Below are 24,186 nucleotides of genomic sequence, written 5' to 3'. Positions count from 1 at the left end.
ACGCCCACATCTCGAATACTGTGTACAGATGTGGTCTTCTCACCTCAAAAAAGATATACTGGCACTAGAAAAGGTTCAGAAAAGGGCAACTAAAATGATTAGGGGTTTGGAGAGGGTCCCATATGAGGAAAGATTAAAGAGGCTATGACTCTTCAGCTTGGAAAAGAGGAGACTAAGGGGGGATATGATAGAGGTATATAAAATCATGAGTGATGTGGAGAAAGTGGATAAGGAAAAGTTATTTACTTATTCCCATAATACAAGAACTAGGGGTCACCAAATGAAATTAATAGGCAGCAGGTTTAAAACAAATAAAAGGAAGTTCTTCTTCACGCAGCGCACAGTCAACTTGTGGAACTCCTTACCTGAGGAGGTTGTGAAGGCTAGGACTATAACAGCGTTTAAAAGAGAACTGGATAAATTCATGGGGGTTAAGTCCATAAATGGCTATTAGCCAGGATGGGTAAGGAATGGTGTCCCTGGCCTCTCTTTGTCAGAGGATGGAGAAGGATGGCAGGAGAGAGATCACTTGATCATTGCCTGTTAGGTTCACTCCCTCTGGGGCACCTGGCATTGACCACTGTCGGTAGACAGATACTGGGCTAGATGGACCTTTGGTCTGACCCGGTACGGCCGTTCTTATATTCTTATAAACTTTGCATTTGTCCTAATTGAATTTTATCCTGGTTATTTCAGACCATTCCTCCAGTTTGTCAAGATCATTTTGAATTCTAATCCCTTCCTCCAACGTGCTTGCAACCGCTCCCAGCTTGGTATCATCCGCAGACTTTATAAGTGTACTCTCTATGCCATTATCCAAATAATTTACAAAGATATTGAACAGAACCAGACCCAGGACAGCTCCCTGTGGGACCTCACTTCTCTCCCACCTTGAGAACCATTGATAACTATTCTCTGAGTACGTTTTCCAACCAGTTGTGCAGCCACCTTATAGTAGGTTCATCTAGGCCAGGGGTAGGCAACCTATGGCACGCGTGCCGAAGGTGGCATGCAAGCTGATTTTCAGTGGCACTCACACTGCCCGGGTCCTGGCCACCGGTCTGGGGGGCTCTGCATTTTAATTTAATTTTAACTGAAGCTTCTTAAACTTTTTAAAAACCTTATTTACTTTACATACAACAATAGTTTAGTTATATATTATAGACTTATAGAGAGAGACCTTCTAAAAATGTTAAAATGTATTACCGGCACGTGAAACCTTAAATTAGAGTGAATAAATGAAGACTCGGCACACCACTTCTGAAAGGTTGCCGACCCCTGATCTAGGCTGTGTTTCCCTAGTTTGCTTATGAGAAGACCATGTGACACAGTATCAAAAGTTGAAATATATCACATTTATTACTTCCCCCTATCCACAAGTCCCCCTGTCAAAGAAGGATATTAGGGTGGTTTGACATGATTTGTTCTTGACAAATCCATGTTGACTTACTTTTCACCTTACGACCTTCTAGGTGCTTACAAATTGATTGTTAGATTATTTACTTCATTATCTTTTGAGGTACTGAAGTTAAGATGACTGGTCAATAATTCCTTGTGTTGTCCTTATTCCCCTTTTTATAGATATGTACTATATTTTCCCTGTCCAGTTCTTGGGTACCTCTCCTGTCCTCCACAGGTTCTCAAAGATAATCGCTAATGGCTCAGAGATCTCTTCAGCCAGTTCCTTAAGTATTCTAGGATGTATTTCATCAGGTCCTGCCAATCTGAAGACATCTAATTTGTCTAGTTCTTAAATTGTTCTTTCCCTATTTTAGTCTCAGATCCTACCCAATTTACACTGATGTTTGCTGTGTTAGTAATCCGATCATTGTTAACCTTTTTGATGAAAACTGAAACAAAAAAGGCATTTAACATCTCAGTCATTGCTGCATTTTCTATTGTTGTATTTCCATTTGAGAAATAGGCCTACCCTTTCCTTGGTCTTCCTCTTGCTAACGTATTTGTAAATTTTTTTTTACCCTTTATGTTCCTAGCTAGTTTCATCTCATTTTCTGCCTTGACCATTCTAATTGGCCATTTAAGAACAAAAAATATAGGCCACACTTGCATGAGAAGTAGTGACTGAAAAAGATTTGGGGGTCATGGTGGATTATCCAGCTGAACATGAACTCCAAGTGCGACGTTGTGGCGAAAAAGGCTAATACAATCCTTGGAAGCATAAACAGGGGAATCTTGAGTAGGAGTAGAGAGGTTAATTTTACCTCTGTATTTGGCACTGGTACAACAAATGCTGGAATATTGCTCCCAGTTCTAGTGTTCGCAATTCAAGAAGAATGTTGATTAAATTGGAGAGGGTTTGTGGAAGAGCCATGAGAATAGTTAAAGGATTAGAAAGTATGTTTTATAGTGATGGACTCAAGGAGCTCAATCTAAGTATCTTAACAAAGAAATAGTTAAGGAGTGACTTAATTACAGTCTAAAAGTACCTACATGGGAAACAAATATTTGATAATGGACTCTTCAATCTTGCAGAGGAAGATATGACACCATCCAATGCTGGAAGTTGAAGCTAGACAAATTCAGACTGGAAATAAGGCATACATTTTTAACAGTGAGGGTGATTAACCATTAGAACAATTTACCCAACGTTGAGGTGGATTTTCCATCGCTGCCAAATTTTAAATCAAGATTGGATGTTTTTCTAAAAGATCTGGTCTAGGAATTGTTTTGGGGAAGCTATAGTGTGTTTGTGGTGATTTGTTGTTGTTGTTTTTTAGGAATAGCTTTGCTTCTGTTGTATTTCAATAATTAAATTTACTATTTCACTACAGCATAATGAACATGATTACAAGCAGGACTTGTCAAGCCTAGTAGATATTGTTTATACTTTTATAGAGCTTAAGAAGCAGGAAACGTGATGTGCATTTAATCATTGACCATATTCAGAAATATGTCAGACTGACATCTTGTCCTTATCTTTAGTGTATTAGCTATCCCTCAAACCATTGGTTAGCCAGTAGCCAAACATGAAGTATCCAACATTCTCTTCAACTGATCTCTGGACACTAAATTTAGAACAGTTCAGCAGCAGGCAGATAAAACATGAAATATGAGCACAAGTGAAATTTCATTAACTTAGAAGATACATACATGTATCTATACATGCTAATATTATATATTATTACTTAATGTTAAGGGAAACAGACTAATTTTAAGAGAGATAAATATTTGCTTCATTTTGAATAAAAAGATCTCGCTTAACACTGTTACTATGTGCTTAATGATGTGTTTTTGATGGCAAGGCCTTGCTAATCTTAAAAGCTTTGACTCATTGGGCAGAGAGTGGACATAAAAACCATTGCTTCCTATAGAAAAAAATTAATACCTTAAGAAAATGCAGACATATTTATTCAGACTTGTGTGATTTTAGAGAAGGATGCATATAAATAGCAGTGACTGTTGTAATATATTTTAGGTGAAAATATAGTAATTTAAAATGGCTCTCTGTAGATCAAAGATACACATTTTTCTAACCAGGTTACTTCTTAATGGGCTTAAGGTGGGCCAGTGACATCTTGATGTACTATATAGTACAATGCTCAGAAACTCTATTAATGATTAGTCTATATGCATTTTTCCCGAGCTTCATTCTTTCAAATAGGTTTATTCCCAGAGGGCAGTACTGTTCCCTGAAGCTTAGGGCACAGAAAATACTTATTTAACCAACTTTTCACCAAGTGCTCCACTGTATTAGTATTTAATTTTTATTAGCTTTAAACTTTAGAAAAAATATAGGGAAACACTCTAAACCTAAGAAATCAAACCTTGTTACTTTTTGTTGCTGTGAGAACATTACTTTCACCTGGGAGAGAAGTTGTGGGCTTATATTTATTATCCAGTAAAGCTGTGTCTTTAGACTCTGAATAGTTGCTCCCAAGCTTATTGCTCCCACATCATTTAGTGCCTATTTTAAGAAAGCTAGCAGCTCCACAGCTTTGTTCCTTCCTAATCTAGGTTCACTAGTCAGCTGTTACTTACCTGTGATGACAGCCTCTGCAGTAGCCATGTGCATGAGGGTATTGTCGCTCACTGGCCATTTGTCTCCAGACAGCACCAGGTTCTCAAGTCCTCCAATTTCCTTTAGTTCCTCTTGGATCTTTGCACCTAAAGCACTGTTTTCTCGGGTGAAATTTCGATAACCAAGAGCATCCCCTACCCCTGCCAGCAAGACAGCAGCCTTAAATTTCTCCATCACAAGGGACTTTGACTCTTCTCACTTTCCTTTTGTCTAAAGCAGCCACTGAGTCTTGATCTTTCTTTGTTCCTTTGCCTTCAGCTGAGCTCAACTGACACTTTATATTAGCCATTGTGTCACTGCACAGATCTCTCTGTATAAGGCAAGGCTAGCCTTTTCTGGCTTTGCAGGTGCCACCTCCTCTCCCAAATCCAATGAAGAGAAAATATTTCTTAATCCAAGTATATTTTACAGGGAGTTAATTGTAAAAATGTGTGTACAACATACAAGAAGTGAAATGCAAAGATCAAAATCATTCCTGCAATGCAGCATAAAGCAAGCCAGAAATACTTTGACTATCCAGTTTAAGTAACTCTAGACCCAGATAAATAAATCTCTGGTAGGGGTGTTAATTTTTTTTAATGGCTTGTAAATGAACATGTTTTTCTTTGGTTCTATAATATTTTAGAATTAGTTTCTCTTTGTGGAACTGATTAAGAAACGGAAGCACAGTCTGCTGTTACAAAAGGATGTACAGAGCCCTTCCCAAAATGCAATAGATTCAAGGTTGGCAAATTATGTAGAAAGAGCCCAGTAAAATTCAGTAGCTTTCACATTTCTAACTATATCCAATGGCAATGTTTTATTATCTGGAGGCACAGATGGGTTTGTTACTGAATTTAGACAGGTAACCCAGAAAACACTGGCTCCAAATTAAGCTGGCTGATCCATTAAAAAAACCCATCACATACACACACTTTTTTGCTCTTCCCTTTACAGTAGGAATGATTAACTAATTCATTGTGTCCTTGGATAAAATCAAGTAAAATAATAACTTATACCACAACTACTAGTATTCTCCTCTCTAGGAAGGAATGTACTTTTCATACCAGCACGTCCACAGGCTGCATTTTAGCTGTGACTGGAGATTAGCATCATATGTTTTGGAATGAATATTAAGTGATGATCAAAGGGGACTAGGAAAATTGTTTATCCAGAAAATGTCCAACTAGATGGATAATCTTATATTTTGGTAAACACTCTTGTACTCAGTGTTTGGTTCACTCTGTGCCTACATATTTGACCAGCCCTTCTGTGGCATGATTTGGGGAGGTAGACTCCAGCCTTTGTACCTGAAACTGTGCACCCAAGCACAACTATCCCTGTCCACTCTGACTACACTGCGATGAAAAAACACAGCACCGAGTCCCATCCCACAGCATGACAGGAGTCAGGAGGTCCACAGACTCAATGAAGCCTATGGATGCCTGCTTGTCATCCAGCTGGCCTCTGTCACTGTCCCTGTGGCCCTCTGGCACAGTCACCCCTCCCTTACTAGTGGCTGATCCCCAGCACAGACAGATCCCCACGCAGATGACAGGGCCCATCTTGTCCCCTGACCAGACTGAGCAGCAGAGGGAGCACAGCAGCTCCTACTGGAGAGGGTGGAGGGAACACAAATACCATCTATTGAGGGTCAACCCTCAAGGGAGGATGACAACCCCAGAAGTGGTAGCAATGGAGGGTCAGGAATGGGAGTAGGATTGGGGACCCTGACAGCCATGCCACTGGGGGGTTGGCAGCACCATACCAGTTACAGGGGTTAAAGGGACAGTGATAGTGGGCTGAGGTGCCACAATAGATTCAGCACTTGTGGCCTCTGTATTAGGTGTTAGGCTTGCTGGGTTGGGGCCCCCTCAAGCTGTTCTGGAAGTGACCAGCCAGCCTCAGGACGGGGCACCCAGGAGGCTCAAAACCTGGCTGTTCAGCACCAGCTTTTGCCACAATGGGCATGGCAGCCTTGAGCTTGGTGCCATCTACAGTCAGGCAGGTGGAAAGGGCAGAGGGCACCCTCCTGTGCCGTAAGATGGGGGAGGGCAGGAGGAGGAGGGGGCACTGCAAGGGACTTGGCACCTAGCCCTAGGCCTGCTGGCAGAAAGTTGTCTTCCCCTGGGGCTAGAGAAGGCAGACCCATGGCCTCAAACCTCCTTGAAGATGGCCTCAAGGCCCTTCCCTACACTGGCAAGGAGGCATCCTCCTCATCAGCCACCAAGGTAAGCTCCACCTCAGCACTGACAGGAGGGCCACCCTCCCAGGCCTCCGCCAGGAGAGGCATGACAAGAGCAGAGTCATCCCCCCTCCACTGCCAGAGCAGCCCCAGTCAGCTCCACCCGCTGGACCTTCTTAGTGGGGTGCAGAAGGCAGCCCAGCAGTGCCCCCCCAGATGCTGTACAGGAGGCCTCTTCCCCCCCCTTTCAGGTCACAAATGAGGTGCTGGGCCCACAGCTTACATCTGTTGTGCTTACCGCCCCCCTCCCCCCGTCCCCATTACCAGTACCCAGTCCTCATCGGTGTTGTCTGAGGGCAGGCCAGCGGGGATAGGCTCAGTGGGTAGGGCTGATAGGATGGGGATTAGACGAAGCACAGATGGGACAACTGGGTGAGGGACAGTCTCCACCTTGGATGGACCCACTCCCATGCTCCCTGACATTGCCTCAAGTCCCCCGCCATGGCCGCCACCCTTAAGGCTGGCGGTGGCACTGCCCCCAGAACCCGAGCAGGGTTGTTAACTGGGGAGGAGCAGGGACCAGGTGGGCAGAGTCACTGGTACTGGTGGGGCCGGCGCGCTCCTAGGATACAAGGAGTGCCTTGCACCGCTCCTTCCCAGGCCAGGGGACAGTCCTTCTAGAGGTGCCTCAGAGCCTGGGAGAGGAAGCACCAAGCCTCCCAGGCTGGATTTGATTTAAATCACTAATCAGGAAGACTCGATTTAATCATGGATTTTTACACAAAAAAAGGTCTTTTTAGATGTTATAACCTTAATACGTGTTCCTCACAACTCAGATATAGATGTAGGTTTCATTTTTAGAAGGTACATATTATACATTTTTAAAGTGATTTATTTTGAAAACATTTCAGATTAGTTTTACAGCTATATCAGAAAATGAATGAATGGTTGGTTATTTCATTTACCAAAGGTAATTGAAGCAGATATTTATGAAGTCATTGGAAGGTGAACTATCTCCAATTCAACAGGTTAATCATTAATATTTGGAGGATTTTCTTGCCATGCTGTATTAGGAGGAGAATATCACCAGGCAGACATTTAAATTGTTTTATTTAACTAAAACAACAACATTGTGTGTTCTGGATATTTTTCTTCAACAGCAAACATATAGTATTTTAACAAATCAAGCATATGAATTTTCTAATTTAAACATTCACGTTTTTTAAAATCAGGGTTTTTTTGGTTAAAATTGTTAAAATTATTTGCTAAAATAGTTAAATGAAATATTTAAAAACAAAAAAACCAAAATCGACTGTCAGCCAGGTCAACATGAAAAACTTAAAATATTGGCTTCTGCAGCTAACTCAGTCGTCTTCACCTTCATTTTCCTGTTTGTTCATAATCTGGAAAAGAAAATCAAGCTTTCCTGCTTTTTCAGGTCCCAAACAATTTCTCAATTTGGAATGAATTAATCCAAAGGAAGAAAATATTCTTTTGACACCGGCAGAAGAAGCTACTGCTGTTAAAAGTGAGATTATCACTTCAACAGCCTCTGAATCCAAGTGCTTAAGTGACTTCCACCAGTTCACTGGTGTGACTTTCTTTAAAACATCATCGGCAAACATACATTTCTTGAATGGTTCACCCTTAGTTCTGAAGTTTATTATAGTTGGCATTATGGAGGGATGATTGCTGGATGTCCACGTCATAGCCAACTCCTTTTCTTCAGCAGTTAAGGTTTGACTCTGGTACCGAGTATTGAGAATATTTGCAAGAAAATGAGCTGGAGATAGTGCTTGTCCCATTCGTTTTTTTAATGCTTGTAATTTAACTTTGTCATTGCATATTTCTCTTTTTAAGATCTCACTCAGTTCCTCCCAAATTTCAACAGCGTCATCAATAACATGGCTATTTCCCTGCATTTTGTTCATGGCTACAGAAATAGGCTGTACTCAGCATATGTTCAACATTTCTCTTAAACCCAATATTGAGAACCTTGGCTGTGACAGTGCCACCTATTTTTTTCACGATTTTGTTCACAAACTGTCATCAGATTAAGCCAGTTCTTGATACAATGCTCAAAACAGTCCACTACTGAGTTCCATCGCACCTCTTGTGGGAGAGTGAGCTTGGTTCCTCCCACTTTTTTCAGAGCAGCTGCTGCAAAGTGGTTGTTATGGAAGTATTTTGCAATTTCAACATTAGCCTTTATTTCTGGAACACTGAAGTCTTTGGCTAGGAGTGCTTCAAATGAGCACTGCAACCGTATGTTATTACCTCGGGACTCTCTTCTAAATAATTTCTTCCCATCTTGGATACATTTGCAGCATTGTCTGTGATCAAGCTGCATTACTAGACATTTTTTTCCCCACAGTTTGTTATAGCTTTTACTGCTACTTCTTGTAAGTATTCTGCTGTGTGTGCATTTCCTGATGTATCAATTGTTTCTGTAAGAGACATTCCCTTCTTCTGTTGTCACACAAGCACATACAACAGGATCATTGTGGACATTGCTCCACCTATCAAGACTCAGGTTAACAATTTTACCCTCTGGACCTTTTGCACACTGCTCAATTTCTCTTTCATACACTTTATCCAGCAATTTGCCTGCAACATCTGCTCTGTTGGGTGGACTGTATCCTGGTCTTAATGACTGAACCATGTTAATGGAGTGTGGGTTCTCAATCATACAGAAGGGAGAGTTTGTTGCAAAAACAAACTGGGCAACTTTTTCATCAATTACCACTTTTGTAATTCTGTGGTTCTTATCACAAACTTATCTATGGTTGTTTCTGGATGATGGGAGTTTTTTTTTCTTTTTGCTACAGGTGATATACTGTGGCTATGTGACATACATGATGTGACTGAAACACTATCATTGGCATATTACTCTGAAACTATAGAAAATGATGGTGATCTTGAAGGTGGATAGTTTACAGAATCCTGTATTTTGAAGATGGATTCTCCTAAACAAAATAAGTCAATGCAGTTATTTAATTATTATTACCATATTGCTGCTTTAGTATTACTCATTGCATTCTGACATTCAGTACTACTTTAAAGGTGAAATTGTAAAAGGAAGATCTGCCTATTTCAGCCATTTTTTTTATCACAACTGAATCTAAAATAGTACCATAGAGTAACAACTATATTTTTTGTTCCAACATGAGAATTCTAGAATTGTCCAGAAGGAAGACAGGCAGCCCTTAAGAAAGAAGTATGAAATAAAAAAAGGTTTACCAACCTGAAGATCCTGCATGTTCAGACATGTTCCTTTCATCATCTTCAACGCAGCTTCCTCCTCAGAAGGAACACTTCTCATGATGTTTAGTGATTTTGGCAGTGAAGTCCCTGCCTGTGCCTTCTGCTGCCACCCTGCTGGGGTCGATGATCGTGTCAGCAGAGGTGATTGGGGTAGCCGTAGGAGTGAATAGGGGAGAAAGTTGAGGTGGGGCAATGACAGTGGCTGGGAATCCCCCTCCCTCAGTCTTCCCCCCATAGATGAAGCCTCTGGAGCATCTGCCATTGAGGGCAGATGATAGGAACACCTCGGGGGAGGGAGCAAGGGGGAAGAGGATGTAAATAATAAAGGGAAGAGATGAGGGGAAAGGCTGCTAACCACTCCTCCCCACTAAGCCACATGGGGGTGGGAGGACACAAACACAAAATGGAGGGGTTAATCATGCAAATGAAGGGGAGAGGGGAATGCAGCAGTGTGTACAGCAAGAAAAATTGGCTTCTCCTGCTACACTGGGAGTTTGGGGGGAATGCACTGAGTGAAAACCAAACCAAGTGGGAGGGAGAACACACATATGGGTACACGAGGATGCTCAGGAAAAGTGGGGTTGTGCAAGGCAGGCGAACAGCAAGTGGGGGGTGGGCCGGATGCAGAAGCAACAGGACTCAGAAGCAGGCAACAAATCACAGGGGAGAGGGAATCACAAGGGGGGCCACCCAAATGGGGGGGAAGGAATGAAAAGCAAGGGAAAGAGGGCCTACAAAACAGGAGGATAGAGTACTGTGGGGGAGGGGGAGAAGAATCATACAAGTCAGGGAAGGAGCAGCAAACTGCAAAGGGGAAGACCATGTTGGGGGGAGGAAAAGGGCAAACCACAAGGGGGAACCAGGCAAGAGAGAGGGGGGAAGGAAGGCAGCAAATGGGAACAATGCGAGATGAAGGGGAAGGGGAGGCAGCAAACTGCAAAGGGGGAATAACATAAGATTGGGGGCAGTGAACCGTAAGAGGGGGCTGGTGAGCAGGCTCTGTGTTGAGTGACTCCCTCCCACACCCAGTATATACTTATCTGATTTTAAAAGCTTTGTGCAGGACGCTTTTAAGGGGGAGTCTTTTCCCACCCTGGTGCTAGAGGTGAAACAAGTGGAAGCATGGATGGAGTACAGAATCATTCTTACATATTTACAGAGAAGGTGCAAATAGCAGCTGGGAAAGGGGTCCACACATCAGTGTCTTATTCCCCTCCTCTCAGGAGGCTCTTCTACTGTTCCTGAGACATCCACTGTTCTCACTCCTTCAATAGTCTTCCTATTTGAAAAAAAAATGAGCATCTTGGTTTTCTCCTCACACTCTCCTCATTTCATTATGACCAAGAATGGCTCCTGTGGCAAAGGGGCAGCACATGCTACTGCATTATTCTAGTCAAGTTTCTATATCAGACCCATCTCCCTAGTATTCGAGTGCTGCCTTAGCACCAGCTTTAATAGTGTTCACCCTAACCTTGATGCTACTGGCACTTGATTAAATTTTTTACCTTGCTCCAAGATTGCTTCAGTGACAAAGAAAAACAACCTGGTTTACTTATTAAAATCATCGAGCTCCATATTCCCATTGTTGTAAGTTACATGACTTCTTTAAAAAAGCACGGTGTCTGCCACCCCCCATTAGTGCACTCTCATACCAATTATTAAAAATTGTAGTATAACATGTCCTCATGATTTAAGGCTAGATTTATGTGAGATCAATAAAAAGAGATAGAGGCCTAGAACTGCTCCCTAAGGAGTATAGGTGGTGTGCTGGAAAGAATGCCATTGGAAATCAAGATCTGTGAGCGGGTAGAGAATTGAGGCAGAAGGAGTTGATGCTAGGAAGTTTATTTTGGAGTTCACAGCCTGGAACTGAGACAGATGTTTGGTCAGCTACATTGTACCTTAATGATTCCATCACTGCAGTTAAACATCGAAGAAGGATTTCTAAACTTTTTGAAATCTGAGATTGCCCAGCTAAGCAAAATGGACAGAATTTTCTTTTAAGCTTAAATACTAAAAAACTCATTTTTGTTATATCTTTGTAATCTGCTGAATGACTGAATAAGAATGCAAGGATCTAACAAATAATCTGAACTGTAAAAACACAAGATTTCCAAACCAGAAAAGAGACGAAAACCATACACCAAACAATTTGTTATTGTTTCTGATGCATTATATTGAAAGTATTTATTCTTTTTCCATTACCACAAAATTTACAGATGTACAGCTTACTTAGCAGCAAGACTCTCATGAGGTGCATCGTATGAGTGAATGCCTGCAGGCTTGTTCTCCTTAACATGACACATGATAAATCACATTGATTTAGAACTATCAAGTACAAACTCCATGATTCACTTAAGATATTCTAACAAGTCAAACCAAACAAATTGGCACCAACTTAAAAAAAATATATACAGTGTGTCTAGGCACTAATACCGTACACAGTGAACAACCTGATGACAGATTTCTGTATAATTTTTCTATTATAAACAGGTCAGCCTAGATGTTATCAATATACTGGTTTACCTAAATGCCAAGTCATAGCCAGTCTCCTTTGAATAAGTTTGAACAAAGGACAAAAGCAATCAGTAAAGTAATTATGTGAAAGCAAGATATTTATATTTAATATGGCTCTGGCTTAACAGCCAAGGGTATTGTTCTGTGCTATTACGTAAGAGGATCTAGGCTAAATTCCAGACACAACCTCATAGGTGCAGAAGACCAGTAGCAACACCGAAGTGGGGTACTCCACCTAAGCAATAATTGCACCCTACTGGCCAGCTAATTTCACAAACTGCACTGTGGGACTCCTGTCCAGTCTTCCTTACATGGAATCTGTTTTCCAGAAAGAGCCCTAATAGAAGTAAGGCTTAAAAGTGAGCGGATAAAGGTGTGTGTGTGTCCAGGGAAACTGAAGATCATCTGGAGCACTGAGCACCTCCTTCCTCTCAGAGTCAGAAGGGTAAAAGCAGACAAGCCCAACCTGGCTGAAAGATTCAGCTGAATGATAACCTCAATATTTTAAAAATGTTTTCCCTTAGTAAAAATGAATTTTATACAGTACATGAATTTAAAAAAAGGTGAAGTGTCAATTAGATTGATTCTAGCAAGTGTTCAGCATGACCAAATGTTTCACAAGCTCTGCTGTAATGGAAGTTACCCAGTTGCCTATAATAGAACTATAGATTAAGCAATTCATTCTTAGTTTGTAATGTACATAACTATATTTCAAGTCACAGTTGTCTGATAAAGGACTATGCTATTGCATTTGGTGAGATAAATATAGTTGAGGATATCAGAAAATGTTAAACATTTCACATCTAATGGCTACAGAGTATTCACTTATTTGGTTTTGTAGAAACAGTGCAATCCTTTTTGCTTTTCTTGCTTTAGCTGCATTTGATTTCTGTAGAATAATTTAAATTATGCATACAAATATATTTCTAAGCAGAGGCTTCAGAGGTTAGTTAAAGTAAAATAGTGTTATTTCTTAGTTACTATAAATAATGTATAGTAATTGCCCATAGAGATAGGAGAAAGTTTTCTAAGGACTGAGATACTGACATCTAGTGGATAAACTGTCAAGCAAGATGTGTTTACAAATGCTCAATACGGGTAAAACTAGACTAAGAATAATAAAAAAAATTGCCAATGGTTTATTTAGAACATGTCTGCTATGGAACTTCTTACAGGAAATTTCAGGATTCAGACAAATACAGATTCCCATCCCCACTTTTTAACAGCATACACAATTTAAATTCATACAAGTGGAAGAAAGAATGGAGGTAATATTTCCCTTGTCAACATGATATTTATGGAGAGATGCTTTATTATTGGAGGTTGTCTTCACATATTAGAAGTCAAGTACTTATTAAAAAGTCAAAATGTTGGTTTGTTTTTTTTTAAATATGATGAGTCTTGCATATCTTCATGACTGATGAAGCAAAATGGTACAACAGGTTATGAAATGTTTACATTATTGATATATAATATGATCTAAATATTAATCAATAAATTACTTAGCTCAGAAGATTAGCTAATGCCTTTACAGATCTTGTGTCAATTCAGCTCTGACTAAAGGAAAGATCAATCATAGTTGTAAGTAATTAACAGCTCTTTGCTTTAACAAAAACTTTTACAATGACGACGATACACTCAGCAGGATGAGGTAGTGTTTACAAGAGCCCTGTATGTTAACATAATATGTTGAATACTTTCCAATGAAACCTCTCTCATATGCACTTTTTGTGCTTATGAATAGGGAAGACACTAGAGAAAGATAAGATTAATCCCTTGTGCTAACCCACAGCAGTCACCGGCGGAAAGGTACAGATCATGGGAAAACAGAGATGATTGACCAAACTGAGACTTGGTATAAACAGATGCAACTCCACTGAAGTCAGTGGTATTGCATGCACTTACACTATAAGGAGAGGTTAGTCACCCTCTGGAGTAACTATGGTTCTTTGAGACATGCATCCCGATGGATGCTCCACTTCAGGTGCTCATGCTCCTCTCGAGCCCTGGATCAGACATTTTCTATTAGCAGGGTCTGTTCGGCCTATGAATGTGTCTTGTGTATCCTTGCACCTCACACTGAGGCTATGTAGGGCTGTGTGAATGAACCTCCCTCAGTTCCTTCTCCATCCAAATGTTCCACAGAGAACAGTCCAAAGCAGAGGGGAAGGAGGGCAGGTAGTGGAGCATGCACAGCAACACACATCTCAAAGAAACACAGTTACTGCACAGGATGAGTAACCTCTTCTTCTTCGAGTAGTGTCCCTATGGGTACTACTACTTGGGAGTCACCTGGAGCAGGGAGCTTCATAATTGAGTCCAGAACTGAAGACAGGACCACATTACCAAGTGCTGCATCTGAACTGGAGGCATGGAACAAGGCTTAGCATTGTATGTACTAAATGTATGTACTGAAGATACTGGAATGTTTTTGAGTAATGCCCTGGACATTGTGATCTGGTAGAATGTGCTGTCACCTGAGGGGAGGGAGGGTTTGAGCACCAGCTGCACCATAACAAGCGACAATACACCCAGAGATCCACCTCGACAATCTCTTGGCAGAAGTCATGGACTTGTCCGCAATGAAAACAAACAGTCTAGGTGACTTCTGAAATTGATTGGTCCTATCTAGATAGAAGGGCATTGGCATCCTAATCTTTAAGGTATGAAAAGAAGTCTTCTGTTGAGACTTACGTGGTTTTGGAAAAAGCCAGAAAATAACTGGACTGGTTAAGATGAAATTCTGATAGTACCTTAGGTAAGAATTTAGGGTGTGGGTGTAAAGAGACCTTGTCCTTGAATAACTCCATAAAGTATGAGGGAGGGTCTGCCATCAAGGCCCCAATTTCTCTGACCATATGGGCCAACATAATAGCTACTAAACAGGCAGTCCTCTATGGATAAGTGAAGCAAAGTGCAGGCTGTCCTTGGTTCGAATGGAGGTCTTGAAAGACATCTAAGTACAAAGTTGAAGTTCCCAGTTGGAGTGGGGTCCCTAACTTGGGAAAGAATTTCCCCAAAACCTTAATAAATCTAAAGACACAGGGTGAGCAAATACAGAAAATCCTTCTACTAGAGAATGAAAAGCTGATATTGCAGCCAAATGAACCTTAAATTGAGCTAACTGATAAGTTTGATTTCTTTAAGTCCAACAGGTAGTCCAGAATAGCTGAAAGCAACAAGGATTCAGACACAAGTCAGTGGCACTGACACCAATGGTTGACTCTATTCCACTTCTGCAGGTTAATAATTTGGGTTGACTCCTTTCTACTATTCAGTAACATTTATTGTAGTTCCACAAAACAGGTAGATTCTAATCAAACCAAAGATTACGGAACCATGCCCTGAGATGGAGGATCCTTAGGTTGGGATGAAGTAAATGACCCTTATCTGGGGAGAGGAGATGAGGAATGATAAGAAGTTTGGTTGCTGTGTGGATGCACAGCTGAAGCAGGTAAAGATACCAAGTTTGTCTCGGCCTGATCGGTACTATAAGGATAACGCGGACTTGGTCATGTCTGATCCTGTTCATTAGTCTCTGTATTTGCAGTGTTGAAGGAAATGCATAGACTAGACCCTTCATGCAAAATAGGAGAAAGGTGTCTTCCAGAGACTGATAGCTTAGATCCCCTCTTGGAAAAAAAACAGACTAAAATACTTCTTGTTCCTGGTGGCAGCAAAGAGATCCACACCTGGTAGTCCCAATTCTAGAATATACGGTTGTGGAAGTACAGAAAAGGATAAAGGGAATTTGAACCTAGATATCTTGACTTCTAGGAATAAAGTAAGAGTCAGGCTAACAATAGCTCTAATAATGCGTGATTTCAGGCAGGGCCTGGACAAGTGGAAAGCGAGTGGAACAAAAAAGTGTAAGAGATACTGTTTTTCGACCTTGTGTTAGATAAAAATGGAATACAGACTGTAGCAGGAACTGCTGAGAAAAGTAAGATATCAGAAGGAATATGTATAAACAAGATGCAGTTGTTGATCATTACTGTCTGTAACAAAAGGTACAAATGCTTACCCTAATTGTTTATCTAATGGAGACCTACCTAGGGAGGGGAATCCCTGCCCGTGTGCACTCTCCCATGCAATTGCTCGTAATAAAGCTGCCTCTGGCTTGTTGCTTCAAACTCAGAGTGAGGACATTGTTTTCTTCCACAATTTTGGTGCTGTGACTCGGATGGCAACGCCCAGCTGAGACAGCGACAACTACTACGGACCATTCCCCTTCGAACCCCAAGGCTCCAATCAAGATCAGATGCAGAGCGGTTCTGAGGAATTTGTTGCCGCCCTTGCTGAGGGCATCGGCTGTGGTGTTCTGAACTCCAGGGAGGTAAATGGCTGAAATTTGGATCTGTTGTCACAATTATTGTTGGAGTTGGGTGAACAATAGGAGTGCCTACATAGACGTTGAGTTGATCTTTTCAGCAGTCTAGGGAGTTCTTTATATGAAGAGGGACCGTGACCTGCTTGTCCAAACTGTCTCTGGTTGGTGAATAGATTGTTCTGAGCCAGCCCTAGGAGCAGCAGTGTCGTAGTCTTGCATGATTGGTCATGCAGGCACAAGCTACCATATAACCCAGAAGCTGTAGACAGTTTCTTTCTGAGGATTAAAGTCTCCCTTCAATGGTCCTGATTAGATGTAATGAAGTTAAGAATCTTTCCATGGGAAGGTATACCATGGCTGCCATTGATTTCAAATACACTGTATGAACTGTATTCTCTGTACAGGGATCAGAGTGGATTTTCTTACACTGAGCTGAAGACCTAATTCCAGGAAAAGAGAAAGTGACGTCCGAGCAGATGACAGTATTACTTTGTAAGCCTGATGCTTGAGCAGCCAGTCGTTGAGGTAGGGAAGACTAAAATCACTTCTTGATTAAGATAAATAGCCACTACCACGAGGATCTTTGAAAACACCCTTTGGATCAAGAAAAGGCCAGAGGGAAATATTCTGTATTGAAAATGTTCCTGGCCTATAGTAAAAGGTAGATATTTTCTGTTAAATGGGTGTATCACTATATGGAAGTTGGTTTTCATCCCTGGACCTAAAAGATACCTATTGCCTGCCTCTGATATAGGGATTATTGCTGCCAGAGTCACCATCCTGAACTTATGAGACTTTACAAATTTGTTTAGTAGTCTTAGATCCAAAAACCGATCTCCACCTTCCATTCTTCTTTGGCACAAGGAAATATCTCAAATAGAATCCCCTACCCCTGTGAAGAGCTGATCACAGGATGACTATGAGCGGGCAATGTGATATGGCCGTTAAAAAAGCGAATGCGGTTTTAGGATGCATCAGGCGAGGTATTTCCAGCAAAGATAAGGAGGTGTTAGTACCGTTATACAAGGCACTGGTGAGACCTCTTCTGGAATACTGAGTGCAGTTCTGGTCTCCTATGTTTAAGAAGGATGAATTCAAACTGGAACAGGTACAGAGAAGGGCTACTAGGATGATCCGAGGAATGGAAAACCTATCTTATGAAAGGAGATTCAAAGAGCTTGACTTGTTTAGCCTAACCAAAAGAAGGTTGAGGGGGGATATAATTGCTCTTTATAAATATATCAGAGGGATAAATATTAGGGAGAGAGAGGAATTATTTAAGCTTAGTACCAATGTGGACACAAGAACAAATGGATATAAACTGGACACTAGGAAGTTTAGACTTGAAATTAGACGAAGGTTTCTAACCATTAGAGGAGTGAAGTTCTGGAACAGCCTACCAAGGGGAGTAGTGGGGGCAAAAGACATATCTGGCTTCAAGACTAAGCTTGATAAGTTTATGGAGGGGATGGTATGATGGAATAGCCTAATTCTGGCAATTAATTTGGCAATTGATCTTTGATTATCAGCAGGTAAGTATGCCCAGTGGTCTGTGATGGGATGTTAGATGGGGTGGGATCTGAGTTACTACAGAGAATTCTTTCCTGGGTGCTGGCTGGTGAGTCTTGCCCACATGCTCAGGGTTTAACTGATTGCCATATTTGGGGTCGGGAAGGAATTTTCCTCCAGGACAGATTGGCAGAGGCCCTGGAGGTTTTTTGCCTTCGTCTGCAGCATGGGTCATGGGTCACTTGCTGGAGGATTCTCTGCAGCTTGAGGTCTTCAAACCACAATCTGAGGACTTCAGTAACTCAGACATAGGTTAGGGGGTTGTTACAGGAGTGGGTGGGTGAGATTCTGTGGTCTGCATTGTGCAGAAGGTCAGACTAGATGATCATAATAGTCCCTTCTGACCTTAAAGTCTATGAGTCTATGAGACTGGCTCTATTGCTCCTAACTGAAGGAGACAATCTATTTCTTGCCTCAGTAAAGGCTTGTGAGAGGGAAGGATGGATAAAAAATGGACAGTGTAGTCTGATGTTATGACCTTTATGACCCACTTGTCTGTAGTGATCCACCTCCAAGCATGCTGGAAAGGGAAAAGCAGTCTTCAAAAGGGGGGATATGGGCAAAGGGTTGCAAGCTGCTGAATCAGAGGTGTGGGAGGATTCAAACCCTTGACCGACTTGTCAAAATTGTTGTTTCAATGATGACTTGGAACTTTTGGAAGAAGGAGTAGCCGCCTTTTTTCTCTGGAACTTATGTCTCTTCCTGGGGGGTTTGGTGGATCTGTGAAATCCAACTGAGATGGGCAAGATCTCTGGGCTGTTTGTGACCTACTAAATCTTCTTTCATCAGAAGAGATATCTATATATATTCATTCAGAGATCTTAAAACGGCCATGGAGTATTTCAATGTGTGAAGAGACTTGTCTGTGGTTTCTGCAAACAGCTTTCAGCCATCAAAGGGGAGGCATTCTACAGTGTTCTGAACCTCTCTTAAGAAACCCTGAGAGTTGGAGCCATGACGCCCTGTGCATAACTACAACAGCAGAGATGGAGCTGGCATTGGTGTATGTAGCATCCAAGAATGCTTGAGGAGAAGTTCTAGCTAATAACTGACCCTCTGCAACGATGGCATGAAATTGTTCCCTCTCCTCCTGTGGAAAATCAATAAAAAGACTGTAAATTTATTACAGTTTGTGAAATTATTTGTCCATGACTGCCTGATAACTCTGCAATTTCAGATCGCAAACTAAGGAAGAATAGGACTTCCATCCAAAGAGGTCTAAAAGCTTTTGCCCTTATATGGGGTAGACTGAGTAGTGATGCTTACCCAACTCATTCACCACATCCACCACCAGAGAATTAGGTGGAGGATGGGAGAATAAAAATTCAAAGTCCTTTTATCCACCCATTTGCAAGTCGGCGGAATGTTAACAGATGTTTGCCAAACTGTCTTTGCTGGGTCCAGGAATGCCTCATTAATGGGTAGTGCAACTCTAGTGAGTGTTGCAGTTGCAAAATGTCAAGCAATTTGTGTTGCAAATCCTTGACCTCTTTGAGTGGTACTTGAAGAGTACTGGCTACTCACTTTATGATGTCCTGAAATTGCAGGAAATCATCAACCATGGATGGTGATGGAGGTATGACTGCCACATCTGAAGATGATAAACACACAGGAGTGAGGGGTGGCTTCTTCATCTGTCCTAGCCTCCTGTTCTTCAAATGTTTCCTTGTGTTGGGGAGTAGAGAACTGAACATCTCTAACCTTCCAATGTGTCAGAGATGGTTATCTGGCAAGTTGCTATCAGTACTCATCTCAAGGATCCCAGTATGGCCAAAGGGGGGAACCAAATGGGAGAGAAAGTGACATCCAGGGTTGGTCCCACAACCCTTGGTATCAAGCATGAGGATCTTCCCTATGGGAGTCAAAGAACAGATTTCTATATGGATGTGCAATAGAACCCTGGATGAGACTGAAGAAAGTCTTCCTCCTCCTTGAGTATCCTCCAATAGGGGAGCACAAGTGGAAAAGGGTGGAGAGTCCAGCAGTACCAGAGAGCGATGGTAGTCCAGAGACTGGGGTCTTGATACCAAGAAGCATTTAGTATCCATGAGCAGTGGAGATTCTGGTCCATCAGCCATTGATAAGTCCTTTGAGTATCTGAATTCCTGTGGTACCATGTGATCGGTACTGCCATGGCAGTGTGCTTGGCAATTGAAGCAGACAGTACTATAGATTTTGAGCATATCAATGTAGGGACTGGTGGTGTCACACACTTCGGTTGTGTGATACTGAGGGTCCCAACTGGGGAGATGCCAACGATAAAGCCATGCTCAATGGTAATGGGCTGGAGAAGTGCTTATCCTTGTCCTCCTTGTCCCCTGTAGTCAGTACCAGGGCTCTGTCAGAGCTGTGTTTCTCCTTAGAACTCTGGGACTCTTTGGACTCACTGGTACTGGAGGAGTCTTTCACCTCTAAGGTATGGAGCCGAGAGGTTGAGACTTCTGATGCCATGGACTTACTGGGGGACCAAGATCTTTTTGAGAGCAGTCTCATGATGGGAGCCAGTGCTCCTCTTCTTGGGAGACTTCACTGTGGCCTCACAAGTCTTGCCCTTTCTAGGGGAGATCTGTGCCAAGATCAAAGGGGCACTGGATCTATCCGGAGATAGATGTCCAAAGCAGGGATATCCTGACATGGAGCGCTCCCTTCGACCTGCTTTAGAGAGTCATCAGCAGCAGCCTCAGCTGGTTCTTCCTTGCCCTGGATTTAAGGGCCAAGCAGAAGTCACACTTCTGGGAGACATGCAACTCTCCCAAGTGGTGGATTTAGAGTGGCTGCAGCTGACTGGGAGATGTTTGAATCCTGTAGAGCTAGGTACACCATGCCAGGAGAGAAAAGCTTCCCAGAGGGAGGGAGAGGCACAAAGTTAATCCTCATGCTACTTATCTACTAACAACTATTTAATGCTAACACTAAACTATAAACAAGCAGTTAGCTGAGGCACGCTCCAGGCAGACACACTAGGGGTCTATCTCAGGCCAAGGTGGAACTGAAAACGAACTGAGGGTGGTTTGCCTGCACAATCCTATATAGCCTTGGTGTGAGGTTTAAAGACGTATAGTACACTTGTGTGGGCCAAATGAACACAGCTAAGGGAAAATCTCCAATCAAAGGTTTAAGGAGCATTCACACCTGAAGTGGAGCACCCATAGGGACACTATTCAAAGAACTATTACCTGTTTTACAAAATACAGCTCTACCTCGATATAATGCTGTCCTCGGGAGCCAAAAAATTTTACCGTGTTATAGGTGAAACTGCGTTATATCAAAATTGCTTTGATCCACCTGAGCAGCCCCGACCCCTGGAGCACTGCTTTACCACGTTATATCCGAATTCGTGTTATATCGGGTCATGTTATATCAAGGTAGAGGTGTATTTAGAACAACAAGAAGCAAGAGGCTTCATAACACAGAGGAAAAAAAATCAACCCCCTGTCAAAGGTTTTCAAGAAGGGGAGTTAAGAGGTATTGTCCATATTGTGGTTATGTCTCTTTATTTTCCCCCTTCCTTTTTGGGGTTGAGATCATATCAGGAACTGCATGCACAGAATACTGCATTTACACAGAACTTAGCTATTTTACGGCAAATTGAAGGCTACTAAAATCCTCAAATCTCACCAATTCATTATTTACAAAGAAGTAAATGGAAAATGTAAAGTTGAAGAAAAATTGAATTATGTTTATCTATTAATTATAAAAATGTGTCTTTGGTTGTTTAAGAGTCTATTTAAAAAAAGTAAAAATGACTAATCAACACTGTAAATAATCATATTCAAACCAGTCTTGGAGTCAAAACAATGTAGAGCAGTCCTTGTGCAGCAATGCTATTGATAGCAAACATAACACACACATCAGGTGAACACTGTGATGAAGTTAATCTTACAAGGGGAAAAAAACAGACATGGTCTGTACATTTTTGAGAGCTTAAAAATATAAATCTAGAATCCTCTAGAATCCTGGCACCAAGAAAAAAGTGTCAGTAAGTGTTTTGTTACAAGTTTATATTAGGGCAGATACTTACACAGAGCTGACTTGTATAAAAATACAACATACTACATAAGTTTTATTTAGGGATTTAATTTATATACCACAAATACTGCTTTTAATATAAGTACAATATAATACAGTTTTAATTATGTAACTGCTGGTGTTCATCTTGGATCATGAACTGAATGGCATGCTCTGCTGTCAAAACTTTAAAATGACCTCTAGTTAAACTTCCCCAAAGTATAAAATCATGCAAAATCTACATCCTATATGATACAACCAGCACAATAATTGAAGCCAATATCCTATGAACAGCCTGGGCTATCTTGAGTTTCTTCTTGCTGTGTCCATGAGTCAGCCATCATTTTCTTTAGGCGGAAAGGAGCAATTTCAATTTTGTCAGTGGCATTGAAACCAGTGACGGTGTGCACAGTTATTGGCGAAAACGTCTTCATTACCTGATAGAGTTCAGATTGCAAACTTAGTCCATTTGGAAGTGTCTGTGGTTAGGAGGTTTTACGCTTTACTCCTGTGACTACTGGTCGTGCATATTCCACAAAATCATCTATGAGAACAGGCCATGCTCCTAAAGAGAAGTCAAACAATGTAAAAAGTCATAAATCTTAAAATAAATCTATTTAGTCTTTAAACACAAGGGATATCAACTTCGCAGCATGATCTATATCTTAGTCATTGAACTAGATATAACAAAGTGATAGCATGGGCAATCTTTCACAAAGAAAACATGCCTAGCTAATAAAAGAAAACATTAAAGCATGTTCTCTCTGAGCTATACTCTGAGCGAAAACTATTTGTATGTTGTATCATAATTCATATTATGAGATGTTTATAATAAACTTGAGCTGAAAGCAAGATTATGGTACTCCTATTAGAGACATTCATATAATGGGAACTATTCACATACATAAAGATACTCAACATGTGTACGTGTTTGTAGATTTGGGGCCACCGTATAATATATGTTAGCGAGAATACAAAAATGGAGATTTGTCCTTAATTTTTTACTAGAAGAGATAAGGTTTAGTTTTTATTATTAGATATTTACATCGATTATGAACTAACAAATACTTTCATAAACTTAATTTTCACTTCCAGACTTCTATACACTATTAAAAAGCTATTTTGTGTAGATATTTTTCTAAGTTTAGTAGCCTTAATTTAAAGCTAATAAGGATTTTTGTATGAGAATACACATTATTATTGTGGCTCCTGTAACATAACATGTTAGATAGCACGCACTGTACCAATACAGTTAAGGACTGCTTAGTTTCATCTGCATATTAAAGCAAAATCCTGTTCAGCATACTTACAGGCAACATTCTTGGCAATAAATATGATCTAGTATATTTGTAGCTCTGCTCCCGAAAGTATACATTTTAAAACTTTGGGTATAAGTTGTGTTTTGGAGTTTATTCACAGCATTATTTCAATTTTGCTAAATCCAATTTTAAAAAATATTAAAATACATATTAATTACCTTCTTCATCATAGTTTGACATATCATCTGCAATCATATTTCCAAAGTCTAACAGAAGATTCCAAGTATCTTTTGGGATTGATCTTTTATGGTGTTCCTATGTAATATGGAAACAAAGTATATTGTTTAAGATACAGGTTATTTTCAAATTCTGCAGTTGCTTTAAATTCATATTTTACTAAAAAGAAATCTTACAGAGTTATATATTAACACCATCCTGTAGAATCCTCTTTACTAACATTGAAAGCTTTCCAAGAAAACTACAAAATACAATATTTCTAAAAAAGGTAACTGTATAGAGCACATTTAATAGTACTGATTTATTTCTCCTGATCTACTCACAGCAATTTATTATTATTTATTATTATTTTAAGAACAGTGACTGTTAGGATCAAGCACTCAGACAAGCAACCAGCCAAAGTTCAGATCCCTACTCCCCATTTGCAGTCCTGGTTGCTTCAGCAGGGGATCAGACTGTATTTAAAGCTGCAAGATCAGCTCCACTTCTGGCCAGTAGGGGGAAAATGATGTCACCAGATGACATGAGGAATCAAAAAACTGGTGTGTGGGTGGGTACAGAGGGTACAGGCTGAGACAGGCATAAGGTTGCTGGAGAGAGGCCAGAGATTGTGGGTGAAAACAGTCAATGGCAAAAGGGAAAAATCTAGTCACAGGTGGGCAGCAGGCTGGATATACCACCAAAAAACATAGGGAGGTCCTATAAAGGAACCAAAAGAAACCTCTGGTGTTTCCATATGTACGGGAGTCCCTATTAGCTCCTGAGCATTTAAAAAAATGCTACCCCTTTCCACTGCCTC

At 41.0% G+C, this 24,186-nt stretch overlaps 2 protein-coding genes and 1 long non-coding RNA gene across 8 annotated transcripts in view; 1 reads left to right on the top strand and 2 right to left on the bottom strand.

Moving 5' to 3' along the window:
• Positions 1-9,578, bottom strand: part of ADPRHL1 (ADP-ribosylhydrolase like 1) — a 32,641-nt gene extending 23,063 nt beyond the window's left edge. The window contains exon 1 of one of the 2 annotated variants that reach the window (XM_045007397.1): positions 9,448-9,578. In XM_045007397.1, the coding sequence (XP_044863332.1) occupies positions 9,448-9,472 (25 nt within the window). In that variant the 5' untranslated portion in view covers positions 9,473-9,578. Of the gene's footprint in view, positions 1-3,999; positions 4,293-9,447 lie in introns of those variants that run through there. The other variant, XM_045007391.1, reaches the window with a different exon arrangement.
• Positions 4,692-18,958, top strand: LOC123364904. Of its 2 annotated transcripts, XR_006577349.1 has the most exons (5): positions 4,692-4,762; positions 15,132-15,226; positions 16,182-16,320; positions 16,719-16,839; positions 18,766-18,958. It is a non-coding gene; the product is annotated as an uncharacterized LOC123364904 (long non-coding RNA). The 2 variants fall into 2 exon arrangements; XR_006577346.1 differs by having other exon boundaries at positions 15,132-16,320.
• Positions 18,959-21,944: 2,986 nt separating this feature from the next.
• DCUN1D2 (defective in cullin neddylation 1 domain containing 2) overlaps positions 21,945-24,186 on the bottom strand; it is a 55,663-nt gene continuing 53,421 nt past the window's right edge. For all 4 annotated transcript variants that reach the window (XM_045007348.1, XM_045007342.1, XM_045007365.1 and 1 more), the window contains exons 6-7: positions 23,369-23,465; positions 21,945-22,456 (exon numbers count right to left, since the gene is read on the bottom strand). In XM_045007348.1, coding sequence (XP_044863283.1) covers positions 22,377-22,456; positions 23,369-23,465 — 177 coding nt within the window. In that variant the 3' untranslated portion in view covers positions 21,945-22,376. The remainder of the gene's footprint in view (positions 22,457-23,368; positions 23,466-24,186) is intronic.

The sequence above is a fragment of the Mauremys mutica genome, chromosome 1, assembly GCF_020497125.1.
Source record: "Mauremys mutica isolate MM-2020 ecotype Southern chromosome 1, ASM2049712v1, whole genome shotgun sequence".
Lineage (NCBI taxonomy): Eukaryota > Metazoa > Chordata > Testudines > Geoemydidae > Mauremys > Mauremys mutica.
This window is presented reverse-complemented; position numbering and strand designations above follow the sequence as displayed.